Here is a 26,237-nt window from a genome sequence, read left to right on the forward strand (position 1 = left end):
AATTTTGTTATATAAATAAACGCGTATTATTTATAAAAAAAAAAGAAAATTGAAATAACCGTGTGACGGAGTTGTAAAACATTTGCCGTAAGGTTGTTTGACTAGGATGTTTCCAAGAAAGAGCTAATTGAACAAAAAATTTTTTTTCTTCAACTATGAACCTTTAAGAGGGCTTAAATGCTTTCTATATGTAAATTATAGAAATGATTGCCTTTTTTTATTATGATCTGTTAAATGCGTTCAATTACTCATTGAGTCATTGAATCAATTACGTATTTCTCGCGTCATATATAATAAAATAGGGTATATCATCATCTCGCAACAAAGTCCATCCGGTTTTTTTTTTCTTATTGTGATTTTAAGATTTGATTATCTGTTTTTTTAATCAACGAAAAAAAGATTTATTATCAATATTTGGTTAGTAAATAACTCCATAATTATTTTATAATGGAAGGAAGAATAAAGTTTATTTATTTTGTTCCCGAAAATGATAAACTAGGCATTGAAAATTTATATATATTCTGCGACTAGATAATTGCCTAACCATTCCAATCTTCACTGATTAAACTAAATAATACTTCGGTAAGTGAATGATTTAACTTTTTGCATATTATTTTCAAAAAATAACCTATACATTTTATACATTCCTTGAATTACAAACAGCCTGTATGGGAAGTATGGATTACTCTTCCACTGAAGTTTTCGGCACTGAATTAACGGAGATAGAAAATAAACCTTGGTTTTCATCTCTCTTTTATTTAGACCAATGTATTCCTACAACTTCTTGTATCATGGGAAGTATGGATTACTCCTCCACTGAAGTTTTCGGAATTTTGTATCAAGTTGGCACTGAATTAACGGAGATAGAAAATAAACCTTGGTTTTCATCTCTCTTTTATTTGGACAAATATATTCCTACAACTTCTTATATCAATCTGGTTATTAATGATGAAATTAGACCTACGTTTTTATATTTTCACGGTGAAGTAGAAATTTATAAATTGTATTCAGTGTTTGCTTGCCTTCTACCAAACGAGTACATAAAGAATAGTACATTAAGCATTAAGAATGCCAGTGGTTTGGAAGTTGGATCGTGGAAAATATATGAGAATAATATTATCGACAATTATGGTTGGTATATAACAATCATTTTGCTACCTCTTTTACTTTTTTATATTAATTTTTCTTAATTCACTTAGATGTATCATGTGAATCAGTTGCACAGTCATTATCGTCATCCACAACACCAATATCGGCAACCACTCTTTTTTATCCTTCACCTCTTTCGGAAGCATCGACATCTCCAACAGCGTCACCAGATCCAAATACCGCATTGTTTTGTATTAATTGTGGAGTAAAAGAAACACCTTTATGGAGAAGAAAAAGAATGGAAAGATATTGCAATGCGTGTTGTCTATAGTAAGTGTGTTAATAATGTTTACTTAATTGCAATTTCATTTAAAAAAATTAATATATTAATATGAATTTCGCTTGGATTTCTTATTTAGTTTGAAAAGAAACGGAATCCATAGGAAATTGAATGGTAATAAAGTGCTTAGAAAAAAGAGGAAGAAAAAAAACCACTCTTGTGCAGAATGTAATACAAATTATTCACCTATATGGAGACATTTTGACGATAAGATCTATTGTAATAAACACGGACTTGCAAAAAAAAAAGATTATTCCCTACCTATTATAATAAAAACAATAAACACGGACTTGCAAAAAAAAAAGACAAACCCGATTATTCCCTACTTATCAATAAAAATTTAAAAAATTTAAAAAATTTTTAAATTTCTTCACACACATTTCTTTTCTTTCTTATTTTATATATATAATTTTTATATTCTATTATTAACAAATTTATATATGTTATATATGTTATATATGTATATACAGTATATAAAGTTATCAATTATTTTATAATATATTCAAATTCGTTTATTGGCAAATATAAATATAACAAAATCATTTCTTTTATATCTTAAGCATATATAAGCATATAAATTTTTATCTAAGACATCAAAATATCTTACTTTAAAATATGTTGATTTCAATATTAAGTTTAATATAAGATTTAAGAAAATTCTGATAATTTAAAAAACTATTACGGTAAAACACAAACTCACTACTCACTAAGTCAATACCAATTAAACTCGAGAAATTTACATACAGTAAATTTATTATTTTATTTTACTATTCACTTTTATCTTATGACTGACTCTATATAATATTGAGGTATCACCCGATTCTAACATATGTACCATATGTACATTAAAATTATTAAAATTTTATTTAATAAATATTTATTTCATGCACTGTAACGTATATCTGATATTGAAAAAATCGAAGTGCGTAAATAAACAACAATAAAAACAATTCAAATATTAGCCAATATATCTAACATATCAATAAATATGTCTAAAATTGTACTTCTGTACTTTCCAGCCCAAAATACAAATTATATCCACACTCGCGGCATTATTCTGTCTTGCGGAATATATCCAATAATCAATTTTATTCGCTTTTTTCTTTCAAAGTCTATATAATTTGTTTTAAATATTGTATATCTAAATATTGTTGTTTTACCATTTAAATGAATCCTTTGAGGATATCTTTAACGGAATGATAAATCAATTTACATGGAAAAATTTCTTTAAATAAAAATATCCCAAATAAAAAAAGGGGGAGGAGAGGGGATTTATAATGAAGAGTTTTCTAAACTTAAATTTGAATACCCAAATTTATTCTCGCTTTTAAATATCTTATTTTTAAACCAATAAAATCCGCAACATTCATAAAAGAAAATAAATCCATCATAAAATACCACTTTATTTTCATTATAAATACTATAAGCGCATAATAATGTTAAAAGAAATACACTAGAGAGAATTATTATAATTAAAATACAATGAGTTTTACATTGTTTTTCTTCTTGCAAATTATAATACCAAAATGATTCGTATTCATCATCCGTTGAAGATGTAGTTTGTAAAAACATTATTTTTAATGTGAAGATAATTTAATATTTATACGTTTGAAAGAAATAAAAAAATTTTATCTGAAATCAATTAATCGGATTACCCAAAACTTTAATAGGCTGTGTCGAACTATCAAAGCCACTTAAGGGAGCCAACCAATCAATAGCACCAAAAAATGTATTAAATAGCTAGCTTAAAACATAATTTTATCCATTTTCTTACTGGGAGAAACTTGTAAAAAAGTATATGAAAAGATTAAAAAAATGTGTATAATGTGTATTAATATAAATAAGTTGATAGAAAACTAGTACAGGACTTCTTAGTCTTGAATTAAATCACCAAACCAATAATCATTAGAGGGTCTTTTTCTTTTATCACCTAAAATTTCTTCAGATACTTTAGCTATTCTTAAAAGAGTGGCTTCATCGAACCATTTTGCAACAAATTGTAATCCAATAGGTAAATTATTATCATCATAACCTGCTGGTACCGATACTGCTGGTATACCGGAAAAATTAGCGAAAGTAACATACATCATTACTTCTGATACTGTTTTTAAATCTGCTTCTCCATATTTTAATGAATTCGGATAAATTTTTGGTGCTGTAATTGCCGTACTTGGAGTTAAAATTAAATTTACTTGTTTATTAAATAGATTTGAAAGACTGCGCATTAAACGTGTACGTAATTGTTGCGAGATAACTAAATATTCAAAGGATTAACATTTTATCGCTTTCAAAAAGAAAAATTTAAAGGCAAAAGAAAACTTACTGTAATCCTAGAAAGAAAGATTGGATGATTTTTTTTAGTAAGCGAATACATGAAAAGTGAGTTTTGCAAATTTTACAAATAATAACTTACCGATGCTGTTGCAAAATGAAATAAACTCATATTTAATCTACTTTCACAATTATATTTATGAAAATTTTCTTTATACTTTTTAGCAAACGTAGATATTTCCGAGCCAATAGTAAGTAAATGAGCTATACTTGCTTCTTCTAATTCGGGTATATCAATTTCAACAAAGTTTGCTCCAAGTAGCTTTAACTTTTCAATAAAATTATTTAACGCTAGAGTTATGGTCGGATTATAAACTTGTTTATTCCATGCTGTATATATTCCAATTTTCAAATCTGATAAGTCTTTAGTGTTATATAGACCAGATAATGTCGGTTTGGGTTGGTAATAAGTATTGGGATCTTCTTCATCTTTTCCTGCCATCACATAATACGCTAATGCTAAATCATTTGCGCTTGCTGTCATAGGACCTGACACTGCTACCGTGGGGGCAAGTGGAACTAAATAAACATAAAAGTATAAATTATTAATTTACGTTTCAGAACCTTTTTAAAGTTACTTTTACATACGTTCTCCTTTTGAAGAAAATCTTCCAAACGTGGTTTTTAATCCGTAAATACCACAAAAAGCAGAAGGAATTCTAATCGAACCACCACCATCACAACCAATCGCGATTGGACATAGCCCTGAAGCAACTGCAGAAGCACTACCGCTACTCGATCCACCAGTATAATGATCGATGTTATAAGGATTACGAGACGTGCACACACTTGGATTATTGCCTGTAATACTATTAAAAAGATGGATGAATTAATGAATAGATGAATAGATGAATTAAACAAAAAATATATATATACAAATATTTTATGAATCTTACCCGATTCCAATTTCGTGCATAGAAGTTTTCCCGATAATAATTGCACCTTTCTCTCTGAGCCTTTCAATAACAGTGGCATCCGTTTTAGCAATAAACCCTCGATTGATAAATGACGTACCAACATTTGTTTCGTATCCTTCCACATCTAATTCATCTTTAATTGCTATGGGTACTCCATCAAGTGGCCCTAAAGAACAATTATTTGCATATCGAGTAGTTGACGCAGTTGCTTGTTTTATAATATCTTCTCGTTCGTATTTTATAATTGCGTTTAGAGATGGATTGCACTTAAGTGATCCTTCTAATTTTCCAATAAGAATTTCGCATATCTTTCATTTGAAAAAAAAAATTTAAAATTTATATGTGTATGTATAAATATTTTTTTTTTAAAAAAAATTGTTTTTACTTGAAGAGGGGTTGCCTTTTTTGTAAGATATGCTTTACGAAAATCACTTGAACACAAAAATCCAGAAGAATAATTTTGCTGTGCACTCTCATTTTCTTCGAAAATTTCCAATCCTTCTACCTTCTTTTTAAATTAAATCAAAAAAAAAAAAAATTTTATCATAAAAAAAAAAAACTTTGCAATATACTAATGATTAACATTTTAGGGTAGGATACTTTAGTTTCTTCAATTCCAAAATATTCTTTTGGTAGAGGAAGTGGAAAATTAGTAGGACATTCATCAAGATTAAGTTTTCTCAAAGCAGAAATTCTATCCCAAAATAAAAATGATGCAAGTCCTGGAACGTAATCTAATAAAAATATAAAAATTCGTAATGAAAAGCCGTTTATATACGGTCCTATCATTCGTTTGATAATCTAAAATAATATTTAAAGGAACACATTAATTTATTTATAATTTATAATATCAAAATAACTTAATATTAATTATATTTTATTTACCTCAGGGTTTTCATTTTCTGAAGGCATTTTTTCTCAATCAAAAATTAATATTGTGCATCTTTTTTATAATTATTTAAATTGGAAATCTATAACCAAAAAAAAAAAATTATTGTGTGAATTATCCATGTGAAGTTCATTCCGATGAATCATCCATGTGAAGTTCATTCCGATGAATACTTGGACATAGTGAGACTGATAATCATGTATTTTTCCTAAGAAAATTTCCGAAATTTTCGGAATCCCGTGCAATCCGAAAGTAAATAATTTTACCCCTGAGAATCACCCTTTTTGGATTTAAACTGTGGCTTGTGTATAGACAAACAGTTTAAGAGCTGATCCGCCTACGAACGACAGAAATTACTATATAAATTCGGGGCGAAGTTATTATAAAAATGCCAAAATTGGAGGTCGTCTAAAGCGGGGGCAAATCACGTGATTCGGTGTAATTTTAATTAGATTAATTTTTTATAAAGAAAGATTAATAGAAACTTTAAAATCATAATATAAGCGTATTTTTATCTGCTTTGCAAGTTTACTTAAGGAAAAAAAGTGGATTATGAATATTGTTTTTGACTTTACATATGAATGAACGAAACTTTGCCGATCATATCCAAAAATGGAGGTCGTCTAAAGCAGGGGCAAATCACGTGACTTCGAAAAAAATTGTTTTCATAAAATAAAACTTTTTACCATATATTCAACCATTCTAAACACACATCCTAAATGCATTTTTGCCTGCTCTGCAAGTTTACTTAGAGCGCAGAGTAGGGTTTTGAATGCTGCTTTTGATTTATTTGACTTTTTCAATTTCGTTATCCATTTTTGGATATGATCGGCAAAGTTTCGTTCATTCATATGTAAAGTCAAAAACAATATTCATAATCCACTTTTTTTCCTTAAGTAAACTTGCAAAGCAGATAAAAATACGCTTATATTATGATTTTAAAGTTTCTATTAATCTTTCTTTATAAAAAATTAATCTAATTAAAATTACACCGAATCACGTGATTTGCCCCCGCTTTAGACGACCTCCAAAAATGGATAACGAAATTGAAAAAGTCAAATAAATCAAAAGCAGCATTCAAAACCCTACTCTGTGCTCTAAGTAAACTTGCAGAGCAGGCAAAAATGCATTTAGGATGTGTGTTTAGAATGGTTGAATATATGGTAAAAAGTTTTATTTTATGAAAACAATTTTTTTCAAAGTCACGTGATTTGCCCTGCTTTAGACGACCTCCAAAATTGGCTAAATTTTATGGGCTATAAAAACCACAGATCATCATGCTGTGGCACCCAAAATTCACATGATGATTCCTTAAATGTCAAAGATAATTTATTTGTTACTTTGAGGCAGCGTCAGATTTGACAGGTATGTATATATATATATGCGAGAATTTCAAGTCATATATTACGTTATTTTAACAAATATGAACACTTAAAATTATATTCTCATGTATTTTATACATTTAAAACTACTTGTTTTATATAATTCTAATATTTTCTCTTGCTTTTAGTTCACATGTTACTATGATCTCTTTCTATTTTCACAGAGTAACCTGTAAATTAATTTCAAATGGTGGAAGTTTTGGTATATATATTCTTATCTAGTTTTTCAATTTGAGTGCATCACACAAACTCTTAGCGTTAGTTTGCAAATTATTATTAGCTTTTTGAAAGTGTTGTAACAATAATATAAAAAAAAATAACATACAATTACCAGAACAATAGGTAATAATGGCTTTTTAGAAGGATTTATATAGCAGATAGGTTATTTTAAGTTAAATTTTTCATTTTTAGATCTTTTCTATTTGTACGTTAGTTACGCTTGTTTTTAGCCAAAAAACCATCACTTTGACAATAATATTTGAGTAATTTTCATGTGTGAAGCAATTTTTACTGAATAATGAATATTTAAGACATGGTAGGTGTCAGATTTTAGTGTTTATTGTGAGTTTCTATGTGAAAATTTTTTTCTCGATATTTTTCTTGGCATTTTTAAGTTTCATCACATGACTTGGTACCACAACATGATTTGTGATGATTTTGATTGGCAAAATTTGCCTATTTAGTTTATTTTTTGCAATAAAATTTCCCCCAAATTTATATAGTAATTTTCTGTTGATTATAGGCAGATCGGATCTTAAATAAAAAAAGCTGTACAACATATGAAGTAAAAAAAAAAAAAAAAAATTTTGGTCATGAGTTATTTACTTTTATTTAGTTTTATATATATTTATCGCCTTTTTCTTTTTAGTATGATTTAGCTTAAATAATAATTAAAAAAAGTGAATTTTAGAAATCTGTGATTACTAAGATTTTATTGTATTTTTAAATAGAAAAGGTGCAAATACAAGCTGAAAATGCAATAAAATTTTAGTAATCAGAAGTTTTAAAGTAAGTTTACTTATAAGTAACTTTTAAAGTATAAATGTTATACAAATTTTTAAGGAGTCACTTATAAGTAAACCTGAAACGTATGATCTATACATGTTGCCAAAATATTTCAGCTATTTCGCCCACATGACAAACTCTTCAAAGCAAAATCATCTGATTTCATAGATCTGGCTGAAATTAGACTTCAAATAGGTTAATCCGGGTCTAAAGAACCTATGAAAGAACTTTTGAGGAATTTTGACCAACTTACATAATTTTGGCAGGATTCTGGAATTTCAGACAACCTATATTTAATATATGGCCAAAACTTTAAAGTCCAATTCAAAATTATTACATATTATGCTGAAATTTTCTGAAGTCTGCTAAAAGTTGCTGCAGATCTGGCCCAAATTATCTGAGGTTTAAAAAAATTTATTGATATATTTACAAGTAGCTATATTTTGAAGCCAAAATGTGGCCGAAATTGAAAAAAAGTTTTGGCAACATGTATAATATGATCAGCTATTGTCTAAGCTCTCACCACCAATACGAAAAATGTGCTTGTATGTCTCGAAAGGCTCAGAAGAAGGAATTGAAAGAATCAGAAGTGGTTATCATCTTTACAATATCTGAATGCTAATATAAATGACTTAATTATTTCCAAATCTTTTTTAGATACCGCCAGTGAGTTCAGTAGTATAAATGACCAAGCAATCAAGACGCTTGAATGGAAGGCTGATAAACCATCTAATTTTGCTATAAAGGGCAATTTCAAGCATATCACTAATTCATTAGAATGGTATACAGACGTGCCAGTTACCTTGAAGAATAAAGAAGATAAAATGGTCACAGTTATTGGAAATTTTGTTCGTATTGATAATGGTGAAACAGAACCAATGCTATTTTTTGGTATGTCAAACATTTGAAAGGTTCAAGATGTCTCCAATCCAAATAAAAACCAGTTCCGCATAAAGTTACATGGAAAGGCATATATTATTCCAACTTTTAGCAAGTCTCCGGTAGTCAAGAATCTGCCAAAAAAGGATCAGGAATCATTATGCAAAGTGCCTCTTGACTTTCAGGTTTCAGCTAATTCTTCTAATCCAGAGAAAGACTTAAAAAAAGTGCATAAAGCTTAAAGAGCAACTATTAAAAACTGAGAAATGGCTTGACATGGCATTAAATGCAAGTAAAATTCTTGCAGAAAAATGCTCACAACTTATGGAGAAAAGATCAGATGTATAACAGTTTCTCTAGTAATATTTACTAATTTATTAAAATTAGATTCCTATTTAGATGTATTATCTTTAAAAAAATTGACCACTATGCTTTCAGTTTTTTTTGGAGAAGATTCACATTTTGGCTTTATACTATCCTTTTTTTCTGATTAACTTTATCTTTTCACCCACTAGATGTTGTATTCAGACTATCAGAATTTATATAGGAATTTGGACCATTCTCATCATTTGCATGATACTCTGTATGAATAATCCCATCTTCTTGTATATTAGTAGAGAAGGAAGTATCGTGTGAAGATTCCTGATTATTTTTCTTACAGTCTATCAGCAAAATCTGGTCAGATATGCTAACAGATTTTAAGATTTTATGCCATTCTTCAGTAGGTTTAGGAGACCTCTAATTATTAATTATTTTTTGATATATTATTAATCATATATGATATTTTTTGCACATAATATGCTGAGCATTTGGAATATTATTTTGAGTATTTCTAATTTCTTCGATAGCTTTAGATGTTATACGTCTGGCATCTAATCTAAGAAATTTACGAGTATGAGTTGTTTGTTTTTTGCTTATAGTTTACTAGAAATAAATCTGTATGATACTAATAAAAAACTTGTAAAAAATTTATTCAAAATTTATATGATATTGGACAAACATTAGTCTGGCATTAGTTTATTACATATATGATATATGTAGTTCGCTTTCTTTGCAGTATAGCATGCTATAATCATGATTCAAATAAAAATAGGTTTAAAATATATATACTTCAAATATTATATTTGTTTGAAACTAGTTTGTTATTAGTTTTTTATTGATTTGACATTAGTTTGATTCTAAATTCCCTTTTCCATATTCGAAAAAAAAAAATCATAAAAAACTTTGCCTTCAAATAAATTCATATGGCAAATATATATACGCTAAATGAAATAAATAATAGGACACCCTTGGTATCTGGCAATAAACTTGGAAATTCGCCATCTAATTGATATCCATTTAGCCAAACTGAGCTTGAGAACTAACTTGCTTGTGTAAAACATGATCTAGATATCGCTTTAAGCTCAGGTATTTAGCTTGGCACTAGAAACATTCTTCTGATGAAAAATAATAAGAGTTTTTCAGAGCACATATGCCAGCTTGAAGATGAGGTGAGAGAACTTAAAAATCAGATCATCTATAAAGATATTTCTTGCTCAAAAGCTGAGAATGAGATCTCTACAAAATTGAAAGAGATACAAGCTTTCCAATTAGAAATAAAAGAGTTGGAAATGAAGTATTTTTTAACTCAGAAAGATTTATCAGAAATGGATTCTCTTAGACGAGAGTTAGCACTGTCAAGGCAAAATGTTGAACTAAAGAATGTTAACTTACTAGATCTGAAGGAAGATGAATTAAGTGAAAAAAAGGGTGAATCAATGCGATTAAGGGATGAATTGACCTTAACGCGAATAGAATTGATGGATAAAAAAGAAGAATTAATGCAAATGAGAGATAATTTGTCCTCAATACAAAAGACATTATTAGAGAAAGAGATCCTCCTTCAAGAAGCTAATGATCATTTAGCTGAGCATATACATGAAACCGAAATTGGTTAATTTTGACATCTGAAATGGTCAAAATGGTCAAAATGATTTTGACTTAGGCCCTTCTAAAAGTAACCGTTCATAATATTTTATTAAAAAAAAATAAAAAAAAAGATAAAGATTCGTACTTACGAATCTTTATCTTTGGGTTTTTGTTCTTCAGAAGCCCACCGAACCTAAAAAAATAAAGAAAGGAACAGTTAATAAACCGTTCCAAAATGATATAAAAAAAAAATAAAAAAATAAATTTATAAAGATTCATACTTACGAATCTTTATCATTGGGTTTTCATTCTTTGGAAGCCCACCGAACCTAAAAAAATAAAGAAAGGAACGATTAATAAACCGTTCCAAAGTGATATAAAAAAAAAATAAAAAAAAAATTTTATAAAGATTTGTACTTACGAATCTTTATCTTTGGGTTTTCGTTCTTCAGAAGCCTACCGAACCTAAAAAATAAAGAAAAGAACAGTTATTAGTAACCGTTCATTAATAAAATTAAAAAAAAACAAAAAAAAATTAAAACCAAGATTTGTATATACTTATGAATCTTAGTTTTTTTCATTTTTCAGAACTCGGAAGTCCCACCCAAAAGCTGAACCTATAAAAAAGAAAGAAAAAAGAACAGTTAGTAACCGTTCATATTAAAAAATAAAATAAAACTCCAAAGTATTTGTACTTACGAATCTTTGGAGTTTCTGTACGAAGCCTACCCAAAAGCCTAACCTAATAAAAAAAAAAGTAAAAAAAGAACGGTTAGTAACCGTTCATATAAAAAAATAAAAAAAAAACTAGAAAAAGTGAAAGGGGAAAGGGAAAAGAAGGAAAAGGGAAGGAAGGGAAAGGGAAGAAGGGAAACAGGAACAAAGTGAAAGGGGAACGAAGGAAGGGAAAGGGGAGGGGAAATAAAAAAAGTTTAAAAAAGGATGTATAAGATGATCCTTTTTTAAACTTTTAATACGCGTAATGCATAACGCATAACGTTTAATTAACAAAATTAATAAATCGACCATAAATCATATATATCGAAATTTGGCCGATTTTTAATAATTTCCAAAATTTGGCCGAAATGTGTAACAGATCAGCCGATTTGTCACATAACCGAAAGTTTTGATTTCGACCAGTGTTAAAAACTATCCAGAAATCCATCCAAAACTCCAAGACTTTATATTATAGTTTCGGCTGAATGTAGAGATTAATTTTTATCATTTTTTAACTTAATTTTGATTTAAAGATGTGGCCAAAAATTACGTGAAAAGGTTTCGGCTACAAGTATATCTCATATGGTTCAATACCTAGATCTAATTCTCTCCAATGTTTTTGTAATTTTATGTCCTATGTCTTAATACGCTCTCTTGATTTTCGAGCATTTGGACTGATCCAGTTTTTTGCTTCTTTCTCGGTAATGTAGTCGATACCAAGTATTGGAGTTTTTTTTTTAGATTTTAGCTCAGAAACTAAAGTTGGGAACTTGGGATTACCACATGTGGTCTCTTCTTGTTGCTCATATTTACACTAGAGCTTTCTACCTGTGCTTGGATTTCGAAAACTTGGATAACCTGTTAACTAGCTTTTTGAATAGGCACTTGAATTGGCATTTGAATATAAGCTACTTTCTTTTGCTTTTGTAATGGTTTGCATGGATTTTTTTACTTAAGATGCTTATGAAGTTTTTGGGATGTTAAAGAATCCCACTTACTTCTAATAGAGGTTACCGTAAAATTTTTAAGATTTATATGTAAATTTACCTTACTCCAAATTTTCTTTCTACTAAGTAATTTCGCCAATCTTCCAGTTACCTTTTTAAATTATATGTAATTTTACCTTATAAATTCAGAAACATTAATAATTAAGTAATATTGTAAATTGACTTTATTGTATTTTTTAATTATTAGTAATTAGAAATATAACAAATTATCAGGTAATAGATTAATAAATGTGAATTATATTAATTATAAATTGTTTTTAAAATTTCAATTACCTCTTGCTGTTGAAAAAAGGAAAAAATCTTACTATCATTAATATCAAGTATAAGTATTTCATAATTAGTGGCATTAAAAGAAAATACCTTACCAAGATAATAAACAATATTTTTAAAGGATAAATACACAAATAAATTACCACCTGTAGATGATTGACATGTAAAGTAACTTCCAGATAAATGATGATAAAGAATAACAGAAATAAATGAAAGAGAATCTACTGAATCTACACCAAAACATATATAAGCATGCCGATCACTAATTTTTTGATATTTAGCTAGAATTCGGCCAATACAAAGTTTTTTACCTATATACACAATAACTAGTCCATAATCTTTTAATTGACATTCTTCAGATACGCTAGCATCTCCGAGATGTTGAATTATTGTAATAAATATAATTAATACCAATTTTAAATAGAAAAAATAATGTATGTATAATTACCTGAAATTATTCTAGGAATATTAATATTTTCTACATGTTTTCTCATTTTCCAGCGTTTAAGTCTTAGTCAGCTTTCAACATAAGAATCATTTTCTTGAAGGCTATGCACAAGTTCATTTGCAGTATTTCTTTCAATTCTGTTTCATAAACTTTCATTCAAATTAAAAGCTGTTCTGTTTTGAATTCCACACAAACAATCAACTCTTGAAAATGCATTATGAGATTCACGAATTATTAATACTTTTAATACATCCAGTTCATTATTATTATTGCATAAGAGCTCCTTAAGTTCAGCCAAAATTGTTGGTATTGTTGCACTTTTTTGGTGATTTAAAAGGTAGATAATCTCATTGGAATTGATTTTACCAAGATTATCCATCTGATCACTTGACCTAGATGCACATAATTCTGAATCTTCATTTAAGCCATCTAATTCATCATATTCACCAAAGATATTATCATCGTTAATATAAAAACGAAGTTCTTCATGTTGATTAATGAATGACGTCTAAGCAACTTCTTTTGCTATATCACATAATTGATCATTTTCAGAAATTAATGGATTAAAATTAATTGCAGTATTTACTTCTGCATATTCCTGTTCGGCATCCAAATGAGAATTATCAATATATACAAAAGAACATAGACTTGTTTTAGATTTTGATAAAGCAACCAATTATGCAAATTTTTCTGCATTCAAGTAGGTAATTCGAATGGCACTATGAATTTCATCTTGTATTTGCCATTGGCGTAAAAATTTAAGCACTTTGGCACTCATGTAAGGTTGCTTGTCTAAACCTCTTCAAAATCCTACGATTAGTTTCGTCAAAATTTTACTATAGATTTATTATAGTTTCGGCAAAGTTTCGGCAGTTTCAGCATTTATAATAAGTTTCAGCAGTTTCGCCTTTCTCCAAAGTTTCGCCAGTTTTTTAATATAACTTTAATATAGTTTCAGCAGAATTTCACTTTTCGGCGAAATGCCATCTTGCCTAAACCCTAGGTTTTGGCAAGCAACTTTACACTCATGTCATTTGAATTAAAATCGAAAATATATCCTGAACAATCAACAATATAATTTAGTTAGTCAAAACAGGTAATATCAAAATTCGAAATGATTATTAAAAAATCGAACTAACCTGTTGCTGAAACTTTTTCTTTTTTTATTCCAAAATCTCCAGTTCGAAGAATTTTATCACAATACATAACCCGTCTGAGAATTTTAAAAAATTTATAAGCAGTAAAATCTGGCACTACTTGATGTGCAAGCCCAAACACATATTCTAAAGTTTCCGTTCTGTGCTCCTATGGTAGCAGCAGATAATCTTTATAATAATCATGATGTGAAATAATTAACAAGACTAAGGATTCAGCGAGACTTTTAAAAATATGATAACTTTGGATCGAAATGAAACTTTTAGCTACGGAATACCATTCATTGGAAGTATTTTTACCAGTCTTTTTGATATGGGACTTCCAAAAGTCAAGGAAGAAGTAAGTACACATAACCATAATTATTCTAGTTTTATAACTAATCTTACGATTCAAATAAGCATCAAAAAGTTCTCTTATAAAGAATATAATGTTTTAGCTAAGCTCATTTTAAAATAAAGTTTTTAATCTTTTTACCTAAAATAAACAGATACACAAATAAGCTGAGTTTGTCTGAATCGATTGCTCTATTATCTTGACACATTCTGAGCAATTGTGAATGAAATACGCGAAATGCTGCACTATCATCCTGTTTATCAATGTTATAAACATCACAGATATGAAGCAGAATTTTCCTTTTCTGCAAGATTGCAGAATTGATCGTAATGAACTGTACTGTTTCCAAATGTGAGTAATCATATTCCATAATAAATCTGGTTCCTAGCTATCTTTTTGGCATGCTTCATGTCTTGCATACGTATGATTGGTCGATTGTCGAAGATTGGTACTTTAAAATTAATTCTATAAAGGGAAACTTTAAATTTGAGAACTCCATTTACTGAGGGATATTCCATTACTATTTGCTATGCTTTCATTTCTGTGATCGCACCATCTGCTCCAAAACTTACAAGATTAATATTGCAATGTGCTATCATTTCTATAATCATAAGCAAATGATTACTTATTTCCTTTGCTGTTGCATTACCTTTAATAGGTAATGCTGTGATCATGACTGATGGAATCTTAGATATTGGTATCTGGAATGTTTTATGAAATTTCAACTTTGGAAGCTTATTTTGACATTGAATAATAATAAAAAACAAACCTTAAGCAAAAAAACATAAATTTGAGTAGCAACAGCATTTTGTTCTTTGATTTTTTTCATTGTTTAATGAATATCATCATATGTTTTACATTTCGTCTGGTTAGCTGATAAAATGGAACCTATTATACTGTCAAACTCTTATGAATAAACTACCTTTGGTTGTAGTTTTGTACAGTCTGTTATAAGAACTACTGGTCCTTTCCATTGCAGTTCATTAGCAACCTTTGCAAATCGAGCAATATTTTCAAAGGATATTTCAGAATTCGTTAAAATATCCTGATCTTTACTGCAAAACCGTCTGAAAATCAAAAGATCAACCTATTTATTATACTAATATATTATTAAGGTTTGTAATTATAATGATATCTTGCCTAATTGAAGGTAAATTCGCACCAGCAAATGCTTGTCTAAATATTTCATATGTGCGAGATTTTTCAGAGATTAAGCTAAAAAATTGGAGTAAATGTTCACTATATCAGATTTCAGTTTTACGCTTTCTGGCTATTTCTAGTTCTTTTATTTGTACCATTAAATATGCTAATTCCTCAAAAGTCTTGTTCGTAGTAAAAGCTCTATTTCTTCTGAGTTCAGCCAGTTGAAGCCAAATTTCAGCTTCGTCAGAATTTGCAGATGCCTGGTACAATTTTCTCAGATTTTAGTTTTTAAACATTTTAATAAATTCAATATAAAATAACTATTTGGAATATATTTAGCTGTAATACTAGTATGCTGTTTCTGAAACATAATGAAATAAATAATTAATGTATTTAATATTTATCTAATATATAAATATATTAACAAACAGTATTGCAAATATTTACCATGTTGATAGCATCTTTAAGTCAGAGGTTAGCTGTAAGAGCCAAACACTCATCACATATGCCAGATTCATTTGTAGTAAAACTTAAACATTTTACGCTAAATATAGCAAGAAGATCCTTATTGATTTTCCACTGATAGTAAGCAAATAAATTTCTTTTAAGAATTAATTTTTAGGATTAATTTTATATTCACCAGTGGTTAATTTAAAATTAATTCACCAGGGGTGAATTTACCTCTGGTGAAATTCATCAGTAATATGATAATTTTAGTTTTATTTATATTAATTTTGTTTGTATTACATTTTACAATTTCATACACGTAAATAAAAATTTTTTTATGAATTTTTTTAAACTGTAACTTTTTTTCCAAACATACTAGTAAACCCATACAACTCAATTTCATAAATTAGAAATAAAATTTATAGAGAAATTTGTGTTTTTATAACATTACTAACTGTTTAACTTCTAAAGTTTTATATTTTTTATTTAATAACTTTAGAGTGTAATTTCACTACTTTAGTCAAATGAAATCAATTTCTTTTATTAATTAAAAGTTGTTCAATAGAGCCAAAACTACTTGTATATTATTTTTTATAAGTGTAGGTATAATACATATAAAGAAACCCATATTTTTCATAATGATACTAACTTTTAAAATTGTTTTTTCATTTATTAACTTCAGAGCGTAATTTTACTACTTTAGCCAAATGAAATCAACTTTCTAAATTAATTGAAAATTGTTCAGCAAGGTCGAAACTACGTGTATATTAATTTTCATGGGTGTAGGTATAATATATATGGAGAAACCAACATTTTTCATAATGGTACTAACTTTCGAATTTTTCTTTGTTCAGAAAGGTCAAAACTACTTGTATATTAATTTTCATGGGTGTAGGTAAAATATATATGGAGAAATCTACATTTTTCATAACGGTACTAACTTTTGAATTTTTTTTTTCTGTTTATTAACTTCAGCGCGTAATTTCACCACTTTAGTCAAATGAAATTGACTTTCTAACTTAATTGAAAATTGTTCTGCAAGGTCGAAACTACTTATATATTAATTTTTATGGGTATAGATATAATATATATGGAGAAATCTACGTTTTTCATCATGGTACTAACTTTTGAATTTTTCTTTTTTCCATTTACTAACTTTAGAGTGTAATTTCACCACTTTAGTCAGATGAAATTTACTTCCTTTATTAATTGAAAGTTGTTTAGCAGTATAAAATCTACTTAATACTTGTAGGATTTATCTATTTTTTATAATAATACTAAATTATGAATTATTGTATAATATATTGTTATATTTAAACTATATATTTTATATAAATATTTTTATTAATAAAATTATAATAAATTATGTAATATAGGTGAACTTTACCTTGGGTGAATTTCACCACTGGTGAGCATTAAAATCATTCTAATTTTTAATCATCATTTAAAACACACCATGAATAATTTTTTTGATTTGGAAATTTTTCTGAAAATAGTTCATATACAACGATATCAGGTCGTCGGCCACCACCATATTGTGAAGGACTTAAAAGAATATAATTGTGATACTTTTCATCTATTAAACCTGAACAAGCAGCACTGACACGTGGTAATTTGCTTGGTCTTTGTTCTTTTAACTTTTGATTTTTCCAAAAAAATTCTAATATTGGTTGTTTTGTAGCGGTAAAATTGCACAAACTACTTTTTGAGTGACTATCTAGATTATGAGCATAATAAGATTTATCAAGTTTAACCTCTTTATTACATACACACCATACAGTTGTTTTATTAATAACTTCCAAAAAATGTGTGTGTTCTTTTAATTTTTTGTAATGTTCCAATTTATCACAATTTTTAAAGATAATGTCATCAAGTGTATAGACTATTTTAGGCTTTTTTATTACTGATTTGTTTGCGGTACATTTTTTATAATGTTTTTTAGATTTTCTCATATTTGTTTTATTTACATATAATTTTGTAAATAATTTACAACTTTATGCGTAAATAAAATAAAATAATATTTAAATAAACGCGCTAGATAATCTTAGTACCTTATTAATCGTATAAATATTTGAAATTTTACCTTATAAATAAATGTAACATCTTCAAAGAATACATAGATTTTACCTTATTAATTATAAGTTACATTTTAAAAAAATGCATTCATTTTACCATATATTATCGGTTACATAAAAAAAATTTACCACAAAATTTCAGTTACATTTTTTAATGTTTAGTAAATTTACCTTATAAATTCAACCAGTTTTTTTTGATTTTTCTAAGTAATTTTTACCTTAAGCTTGTGAGTGACCTCTATTAGAAGTAAGCGGGATCCTCTAAATACTATATAACAGAAAATTGTTTTTAGATATATTAGAATAAGTATAAAATATAAATGAATAATTAATTAAAAAAATACACTGATTTTAGAAATAGAATGATAAAACAGCATATAAGTTTTATATATTTTAAAAAATATCACTATTCTAATAATATAATTTTAAGTAGTAGATATAAAATGAATAAAATGTATAGACTATAGACCTTTATTTTATATAATTCCTAAACTATATTTAGTTTCTTTTTAAATATACTGTAAATATTAATTTGCTTTTTTTATCTGTATTTTTAATTTGCAAAATTTTATCAGTTAATATTTTTTATATTCTTTGCAATTTTTTTACAATTTTTCTGTAATTATTAAATAACCATTTTATAAATATTTTATAACCATCTTGCAATTATTCAATGATATTTTTATAATTTTAATTATAATTTATAATTTTTATATTATTATGTTAAAAATATAAAATGGATAATATATTTCAGATTTTATAACTGAAATAACTGAAATTCAGTTTAGTTTTTTAATTATAAAATTACTGCAGAAAGTAAAATAAGAATAAATAATTAAAAAGTAATAAATAAAAAATATTATAAAATTTCAAAATAAGTAAATAATAAAAAGATAATAAAAAAAACTATAAAAGGGTAATATATGGTAATTAAATAGCAATTTATTTGAGCAATTTACTTGTAATTAAAGTTGCTAAAAAAACTAAAGGATTTTGGCAAGTTTGTGAAATGCTAAAATAGCAAAACTTTGCCAAAATTATATAAAAGTCTTATTAATAAGTTGGTAAAACTTTAAAGAAAAGTGAAACTTAATAAAACTTACAATAAATACCAATGCAAAACTGCTAAAACTTTACCAAAACTATAATAAAACTATAGTAAAATCTTAAAGAAACTAATTGTAGGATTTGAAAAAGTTTAAATAAATATTTTTACTTGTAATTAGGTAGCAATCTACTTATAAGTGATTATAACTAGATAATAACTTATTATAGTAATTAAGTAACAGTATATATACTATTACCCAGTAGTCTATTTAAATATTATTAAATAAAAAAAATATTACTTGAAAATAAAATATAAAACTTAATTTTAAATAATATATAATATAAAATGTTAAATAGCTATTATTTTAAATATAATTATTAAACCATCAAATTTTAAGTATACCATATAATCATATTCTTTAAGATTTAAAAAAAAAAAGGTTTAATTATAAAAATTATATATGAAATAATAAAAAGAAAGGTTTTATTAATAAGTTTATTAGTAATTTAAGATTAATGTAAATGTACTTATAAGTTATAAGGGAGTTGTGATTATAATATAGAGAATGACTGTATTTGTTTAACTATTATATAATTTATAACTATTATTATATATTAAAAAAAATTCTATTTGGAATTAAAATATACAAATTAATATAGATTACATATATTTCACATTTGAGATTTGGAATTATAGTAGCCAAAAATGTACAAAATAATTTAGATTCTTAAAATTTTTGGTATATTTATTTTAAGGTATTAAAATTATCTAAATTTACATTGGCTTTACAAATCCTTCTTTAAAATTTAATTCGGCCAACATTAATTGATCGACATAAAATTTACCCTTTTTGAAAACACGTGTTTGAACCGGGTACGGATCGAAACTTCCAAAATAAACACCAATTAACAATTTAATTTGTCTTTAACTATTAAAAGATTGTAATAAATTTTAAAGTTTATCCAAAGGTATAAGATGTGTACTTGAAGATTGAAAAGCTATTGAAACTACCAATTCTTCCAATTCTTCTAATTCTAGACAGACCTTTAAATTTCATTTCCAATAGAATTTAAAAATTATTGGAAAGAAAGAATTTGGAATTGGAAAGGATTTGGAGAATGGGAAGATTGAATTCCAATAAAAATAGTTCATTGAAAGTTTCACGTATTATTTCAGCTTATACTTTAGATTAAAACGGATTGACCATTAAATTATTATTATTTAAAAGTACAATATTAAAATTATGATATAAAAGATTGATTATAATCATGCAATTTTTTTTTATTTCTTTCTTTAATGATAATAACCAATTGTACAATTGTACGAAACTTTTTATTATTTTATTATTAATTTATGATTTGCTTCTACAAATAAAATTTCTCTTATACTATAATTTGTAACAATACCCAACTTTTATTTTTTTGAATCAGATTTAAAAAAAGAAAAAAATAATCAAAACAATTATCATCGTAATTTTTTTATTTATAGGTGAAATATTTTTTTTTGATTGTAAACTTACAAATTTGGGATAATCTAATATTGCACGCGATAAATGATTTTACCTAGTTAAGAAAAAAGTATAAATGTATATTCCAGAAATATCCAAAATTTACTGACATCAAAGAAAAAAAACTGCTTAATGACATAAAGTTTAATGAATAATGAAATTTGTGTAAGAATTATTAGTTTCTGCACGTTAAAAAAAAATTTACCTTTCTTGTAAAAATCCTTTAACTTAAAATTATTACTTTTTGACTTTAAAGTTTAAGTTCATGCAATTTAAAATTTCATTCTTATCCAATTATGGTCAATTTTAATAAAGAAGTCCTTTTTTAAATACCGAAAAAAACCTATAATCGTAGGACGAAATTACCTAATTACGATCATGAAAGAAAATCCTTGTCCTGGTGTTGATTTACAATGCATAATGCATATATATATTACGAGCATCTTTTGATGGTATCACAAACAAAAATTGATTGGTAAATTAATCCGCAGAAAAAAAAAAAGAAAGACATCCTTGTAAAAATCTAATCAATTCGAAAATTTACAATTCAAAAGTTGATTTAATTGGTGTTATCATATCTTCTTTAAAAAAAATTTCTTATAAATATGCTCCTTTTTTGCGCTTTTCCAGTTTTTCCTCAGAATAAACATTCATTCTTTCAGAATAATAACAAAAAGAAAGAACAATAAATACTTTATTCAATTTTAATCATTCTCCTTAAACAATTTCCTTAATCTCCCTTATTTTATCAACAAAATGAAAGGAACCACTTTAATCTCTATTACTTTGGCAATTCTTTATTTGACAACTCCATCAGTTTTGTCAACTCCCATCGGCAGAAGAGATGTAACTCCCCCAAACGCTGACTTGAATGTTCACGGAGTTCCTATTGTAAATGCTGAGGCTGGTACTAAACGAAAAGTAGGCGCTGGAGTAGATCCTGGCGTTAATTTAGGTACTAAAGTCGGTTCTAATGAAGAGAACGTGGATCCTAACGTTCAAGCAGGCACTAAACGAGATGTTGCCGTTAATGCAGATTCTAAGTTATTGAAAGCTAAAGTAACCAAGCCTGATTCTAAACGAGATGTTGCCGTTAATGCAGATTCTAAGTTATTGAAAGCTAAAGTAACTAAGCCTGATTCTAAACGAGACGTTGCCGTTAATGCAGATTCTAAGTTATTGAAAGCTAAAGTAACCAAGCCTGATTCTAAACGAGATGTTGCCGTTAATGCAGATTCTAAGTTATTGAAAGCTAAAGTAACCAAGCCTGATTCTAAACGAGATGTTGCCGTTAATGCAGATTCTAAGTTATTGAAAGCTAAAGTAACTAAGCCTGATTCTAAACGAGATGTTGCCGTTAATGCAGATGCTGGCGTGTTGAAAGCTAATGTTGATGGTGAACAACCTAAGCCAGAATCTAAACGAGATGTTGGTGTTGATGCAAATACTGGCGTATTGAATGGTAAAATTGGCAGTTCAAAATCCAATCCTAATACTAAACGAGATGTTGGTGTTGATGCAAATACTAACGTATTGAAAGCTAAAGTTAATGGTGCAAAACCCACCAAACGAGTTAATGTTGATGTAGATATTGGTGAACCAGCTACTTCTGGTACTCCTCAAATTCCCCCTCAAATTCCTCCTGTAAAACCCACCAAACGAGCTAACGTTAATGTAAATATTGATGGACCAGCTACTGATGGAGCGAAACCTGGTACTCCTCAAATTCCTCCTCAAATTCCTCCTAAACCTACTAAACGACAAGTTAAAGTTGATGCAGTTACTAAAGTATTGGACGCTAAAGTTAATAGTAATTAAAATGTAAAAAATCCTGGGACTAATACCGAAAAATACAGACCTGGATAATATTAGTTCAAATTGAAGTTAATTAACTGAAAGTAATAAATTCATTTTTATTAATTATTATTATTCCTACAGAAACCCTTTACCCTAATATATATATACTCGACTTAAATTACCATAATAATATAAATATTATAAATAAAATCAACGATAGAATTTTTATTAATTTTTCTTAAATGTATTTAATGTACTTTTTCTTTAATATTTTATATACATAGAATTTATATATATCATGTATTGTGATGTATGTGTTTTTTTTTTAATTAACCTTTTTTAAAAAAATAAATCGTGTTCTTAAATAATAAACATATTTATATAAATTTATAATGATTTTTTTACATTTCAAAATAAAATGTGAATTAATACATTTTTTTCGTTTATAATCTTGAAATGTTTTAATAGTATACCATTGTACAGTCCCCGGTGAAAATAATGGCGGTCAGTTTTATATAACACATAAATTTTATAATGAAGTTATGAAATTTTTTTTTATTTTCGGAAAGAGGAACATGTAATTTATTATTTAATAGTTGACTTCTGAATCAACACGTGATTCAATTTGATTTTGCATTCTATTATCTATTAACCTCGCAATTAATAACTATACTATTTACTATTTTCTTAAATTAAAGAAAATATTACTAGGAAACGGGAACCGTTGTAAGTCCGGAACGAAAAACTAAAATTTGCCGATTCATTGGGTGACGATCACGTGGCGGACAGAGAAACTCACGGGATCGATTTTTTTTCATAGTGCGTAAACATATATTGTCCTTCGCTTCGCTCCGGACAATTATTATTTTAGTTGTGGATTTTATATATTAAAAAAAAAAATTCTAAAAAGATTCTTACTTATTCTCAAAGAATTAAGAAATGGCTTATAAAATTGTTTCCTTTTTTTTTTGCATTACCATTTCTTAATATACTGCATCAAAAACAATCCAATGTTCTCATTAGAATTTGAGATATGGGCTTTTAAAAAAGAACAAGAAAAACTCATTATTGAAAGACATATATATATAATTTTTATATACTGTTGGCCACTGCATATAGTATCCCCGAAAATAGTACCCCCATGATTAAGGCCCGGGTACCCATGCTACCTAGTTCTTGAATAATACCCGGGGTATAACCTCTAATAATTTATCACTTTTCATATAATTTAATCCAAATATAGTACCCGGTTCCTCACGAGGTACCCGCGGGTACTATTCAATTTAAAATATCGAGTTCTTGAATAAGACCCTGGGTACTATATGCAGTGGCCAACGGTACCACTTCAAAATTATGGAATTTGTTATTTTATAACTTCAACATAATAAAAAAAGCTCACCAATAATCTAAAAATTATTTGATCAGTCAAAAATACAAATATTTCAAAGTTTTCGCCAGAAAATCGGAATATTTGACAAACAATTTAAAAAAAAATGTGAAATAACCATCATTTTGATTTTTGGTGGTATTTTTTTTTTTATAATATAGCTTTAATGTGGCATTTAGAATAAAAATATTTAAAAATTTTGGCATTTTTAATACATGTAGTAAGGAAGGGATATATTGGTTACAGGAATGCAAAAAAATTCCAGTTCAATTAGGAATTTCCTTAAAAATTTGATTTAAGAAAAAGTTACCAGTATTATAAATAGATTTAAATGTAATGAAAGCTATTTTGGGTAATAAATTCAATATTTGAAATTACTTTTTATTGTAATAGAAACTATTTTGGGTAATAAATTAAAAATAATGACCAGCTCTAAGGCCACATAAGTGATTGCCTTGGCCCTGAGAAAAATACTACAAAAAATTAAAAATAATGTCAATATTTGAAATTACTTTTTTTTTTTATTGTTTTTATAAATGAGCATTTCACTGTTCAATTTGATACTAAACAGAATAGTAATGAAGTTAAAAGCAGTATTCTTACCGCCATTCTTTTCGCCGGGGACTGTATGATTTAATATCGTATTCCCTACATATAATATATATGAAGGGCTTCGTAAAGCAAAAATAATTAAATTACTTGAGCCTGAAGGGTTTGAAAGGTTTAGAAAGGAGGATAACCCCTTCAAGGGAGAATATCCCATTCTTACTGGCGCAAGACCACTTCAGAGATGTTAGAGCCGTACAAGAATAAAGTTCGGCGCATCCACACGGATGGCGTAATATTGGCTAAAGCGTAATTCGATTATTCGAGCCAGTGTGCTTATTATCGATTTGTAATAAATAGTTATTGAATGGGGGAATAGAGATATCTATCAGTCGAAGACCGATATCTCCCCATCCAATAACTAAGTTATAGACTCATAGTTCGATCACTAGGAATACTGCGGTGACGGGTGACCAATAGGAATTAATGCTAATTTCAATAATATCAGTCAGTAAAATCCCGCATATTCCTAATCGACTGATTTAAAAGGATGGAATTTATATACAAGAAATTCAATAGTTTATTAAATTTACTTTCAACACTTAGAGAATCTGGACTACTATTAAAAAAGATGAAATCGTTAATTAATACAGTAATAAGATATAATTATGTTAAGATTGTGTACGCTGACATAATTCGACTGAAGAAAATGACAATTTTTTTGAACAATGATCTTTCCCATATTCATTATTCAATACTTTTATCCGTTTATCTAATGTTACTTTCTAATTGGAAAGAATCTGAATGGATACTCTAATATTATATTTGTGTTCTACAATTACAAAGTATTATTCCAATCGTAAATTGGCAAAAACTTCTCATGACAAAGTACAACTGTGAGAAAGTAAAAAGATGAATTAATAAGTACGAATATGCAAATCATTTAAACCCTAATTAAAATTAAAATATGATTTTTTTAAGGGATTTTTTTTTCCTGAAACCGCGTAACAGACCAACAAAGACACACGGTTGATATATAATTTACGTGTATGAATATTTAATAATTACACATAATCACACATATTGAGCACAAGTGAAACAATGATATTCTCTGACATCAGACAAAATATGATATGTGACAAGAATTTATAAATCTCGAAGATGGATTATAATTGAAACTATATTTTTATTATAAATTTTTTAAAATGGTAAAAATCCAAATTGATCAAACAATTAACTATAAATAACTTTACTGCGAATATTCAATACATTTGGGTGGAGATGGCGTCAAAAAACTCAAACTTAATGTGTTTCCAGTTTTTCATGTCGAAATTTATAGTATTGGTTCTAATAAATTATTTGCATGTACCGTACATGTATGTATGAATATAACGAAAATGCCAAGGATCGTGACAATCAAAAAAAATCCAAATGTTTAACCACATTTATTTTTTTCAAAACGCTAATACTTTAATGTACATAATTACTATTCCTACCGGAACGACCCTTTTTCGTACAAGTTTCAAAACCCTAAAGTTGGTACAGGTTTCAAGGGTATCCCTGATATACTCTGATTTAATTAAATTAATTGTCCATCATATTATGTAATTCGCTTAT

The 26,237-nt window shown here is 27.3% G+C and overlaps 10 protein-coding genes across 10 annotated transcripts; 5 read left to right on the forward strand and 5 right to left on the reverse strand.

The window, feature by feature from the left end:
- Positions 1–668: 668 nt before the first annotated feature.
- Positions 669–1,773, forward strand: OCT59_020808 (uncharacterized protein; the record flags this gene model as incomplete). The annotated part of the gene is made up of 3 exons (XM_025308438.2): positions 669–1,131; positions 1,200–1,419; positions 1,509–1,773. 3 exons carry the CDS (start codon positions 669–671, stop codon positions 1,771–1,773), a joined length of 948 nt encoding a protein of 315 aa, XP_025180125.2.
- Positions 1,774–1,922: 149 nt separating this feature from the next.
- OCT59_020809 (uncharacterized protein) lies at positions 1,923–3,086 on the reverse strand. Its single transcript, XM_025316611.2, has one exon. The coding sequence runs from the start codon at positions 2,999–3,001 to the stop codon at positions 2,702–2,704; it is 300 nt and encodes a 99-aa protein (XP_025180126.1). The 5' UTR covers positions 3,002–3,086; the 3' UTR covers positions 1,923–2,701.
- Positions 3,087–3,300: 214 nt separating this feature from the next.
- On the reverse strand, positions 3,301–5,589 carry OCT59_020810 (uncharacterized protein; the record flags this gene model as incomplete). Its single annotated transcript, XM_025310663.1, has 8 exons — positions 3,301–3,683; positions 3,753–3,759; positions 3,843–4,279; positions 4,349–4,569; positions 4,657–4,985; positions 5,063–5,185; positions 5,278–5,478; positions 5,563–5,589. 8 exons carry the CDS (start codon positions 5,587–5,589, stop codon positions 3,301–3,303), a joined length of 1,728 nt encoding a protein of 575 aa, XP_025180127.1.
- Positions 5,590–8,490: 2,901 nt separating this feature from the next.
- Positions 8,491–8,861, forward strand: OCT59_020811 (uncharacterized protein; the record flags this gene model as incomplete). The annotated part of the gene is made up of 2 exons (XM_066149411.1): positions 8,491–8,542; positions 8,611–8,861. 2 exons carry the CDS (start codon positions 8,491–8,493, stop codon positions 8,859–8,861), a joined length of 303 nt encoding a protein of 100 aa, XP_065990319.1.
- A 1,410-nt stretch (positions 8,862–10,271) lies between these two features.
- On the forward strand, positions 10,272–10,769 carry OCT59_020812 (uncharacterized protein; the record flags this gene model as incomplete). The annotated part of the gene is made up of 1 exon (XM_025329790.2): positions 10,272–10,769. One exon carries the CDS (start codon positions 10,272–10,274, stop codon positions 10,767–10,769), a length of 498 nt encoding a protein of 165 aa, XP_025180128.1.
- Positions 10,770–13,324: 2,555 nt separating this feature from the next.
- Positions 13,325–14,388, reverse strand: OCT59_020813 (uncharacterized protein; the record flags this gene model as incomplete). The annotated part of the gene is made up of 3 exons (XM_066149412.1): positions 13,325–13,690; positions 14,206–14,240; positions 14,322–14,388. The coding sequence occupies 3 exons, from the start codon at positions 14,386–14,388 to the stop codon at positions 13,325–13,327; spliced, it is 468 nt and encodes a 155-aa protein (XP_065990320.1).
- A 183-nt stretch (positions 14,389–14,571) lies between these two features.
- OCT59_020814 (uncharacterized protein) lies at positions 14,572–14,793 on the forward strand (the record flags this gene model as incomplete). Its single annotated transcript, XM_066149414.1, has 1 exon — positions 14,572–14,793. One exon carries the CDS (start codon positions 14,572–14,574, stop codon positions 14,791–14,793), a length of 222 nt encoding a protein of 73 aa, XP_065990321.1.
- A 404-nt stretch (positions 14,794–15,197) lies between these two features.
- OCT59_020815 (uncharacterized protein) lies at positions 15,198–16,263 on the reverse strand (the record flags this gene model as incomplete). Its single annotated transcript, XM_066149415.1, has 4 exons — positions 15,198–15,371; positions 15,593–15,757; positions 15,966–16,073; positions 16,261–16,263. 4 exons carry the CDS (start codon positions 16,261–16,263, stop codon positions 15,198–15,200), a joined length of 450 nt encoding a protein of 149 aa, XP_065990322.1.
- Positions 16,264–17,693: 1,430 nt separating this feature from the next.
- On the reverse strand, positions 17,694–18,212 carry OCT59_020816 (uncharacterized protein; the record flags this gene model as incomplete). The annotated part of the gene is made up of 1 exon (XM_025310664.1): positions 17,694–18,212. One exon carries the CDS (start codon positions 18,210–18,212, stop codon positions 17,694–17,696), a length of 519 nt encoding a protein of 172 aa, XP_025180129.1.
- Positions 18,213–21,529: 3,317 nt separating this feature from the next.
- Positions 21,530–23,098, forward strand: OCT59_020817 (uncharacterized protein). The gene has a single exon (XM_025308439.2). The coding sequence runs from the start codon at positions 21,647–21,649 to the stop codon at positions 22,706–22,708; it is 1,062 nt and encodes a 353-aa protein (XP_025180130.2). The 5' UTR covers positions 21,530–21,646; the 3' UTR covers positions 22,709–23,098.
- Positions 23,099–26,237: the final 3,139 nt, after the last annotated feature.

This window comes from Rhizophagus irregularis, chromosome 3, assembly GCF_026210795.1.
Source record: "Rhizophagus irregularis chromosome 3, complete sequence".
NCBI lineage: Eukaryota > Fungi > Glomeromycota > Glomeromycetes > Glomerales > Glomeraceae > Rhizophagus > Rhizophagus irregularis.

Bases quoted from the DNA above. Each gene is read 5' to 3' on its own strand.
- OCT59_020809 (XM_025316611.2), bottom strand. From the start codon at position 3,001: ATGTTTTTACAAACTACATCTTCAACGGATGATGAATACGAATCATTT.
- OCT59_020817 (XM_025308439.2), top strand. From the start codon at position 21,647: ATGAAAGGAACCACTTTAATCTCTATTACTTTGGCAATTCTTTATTTG.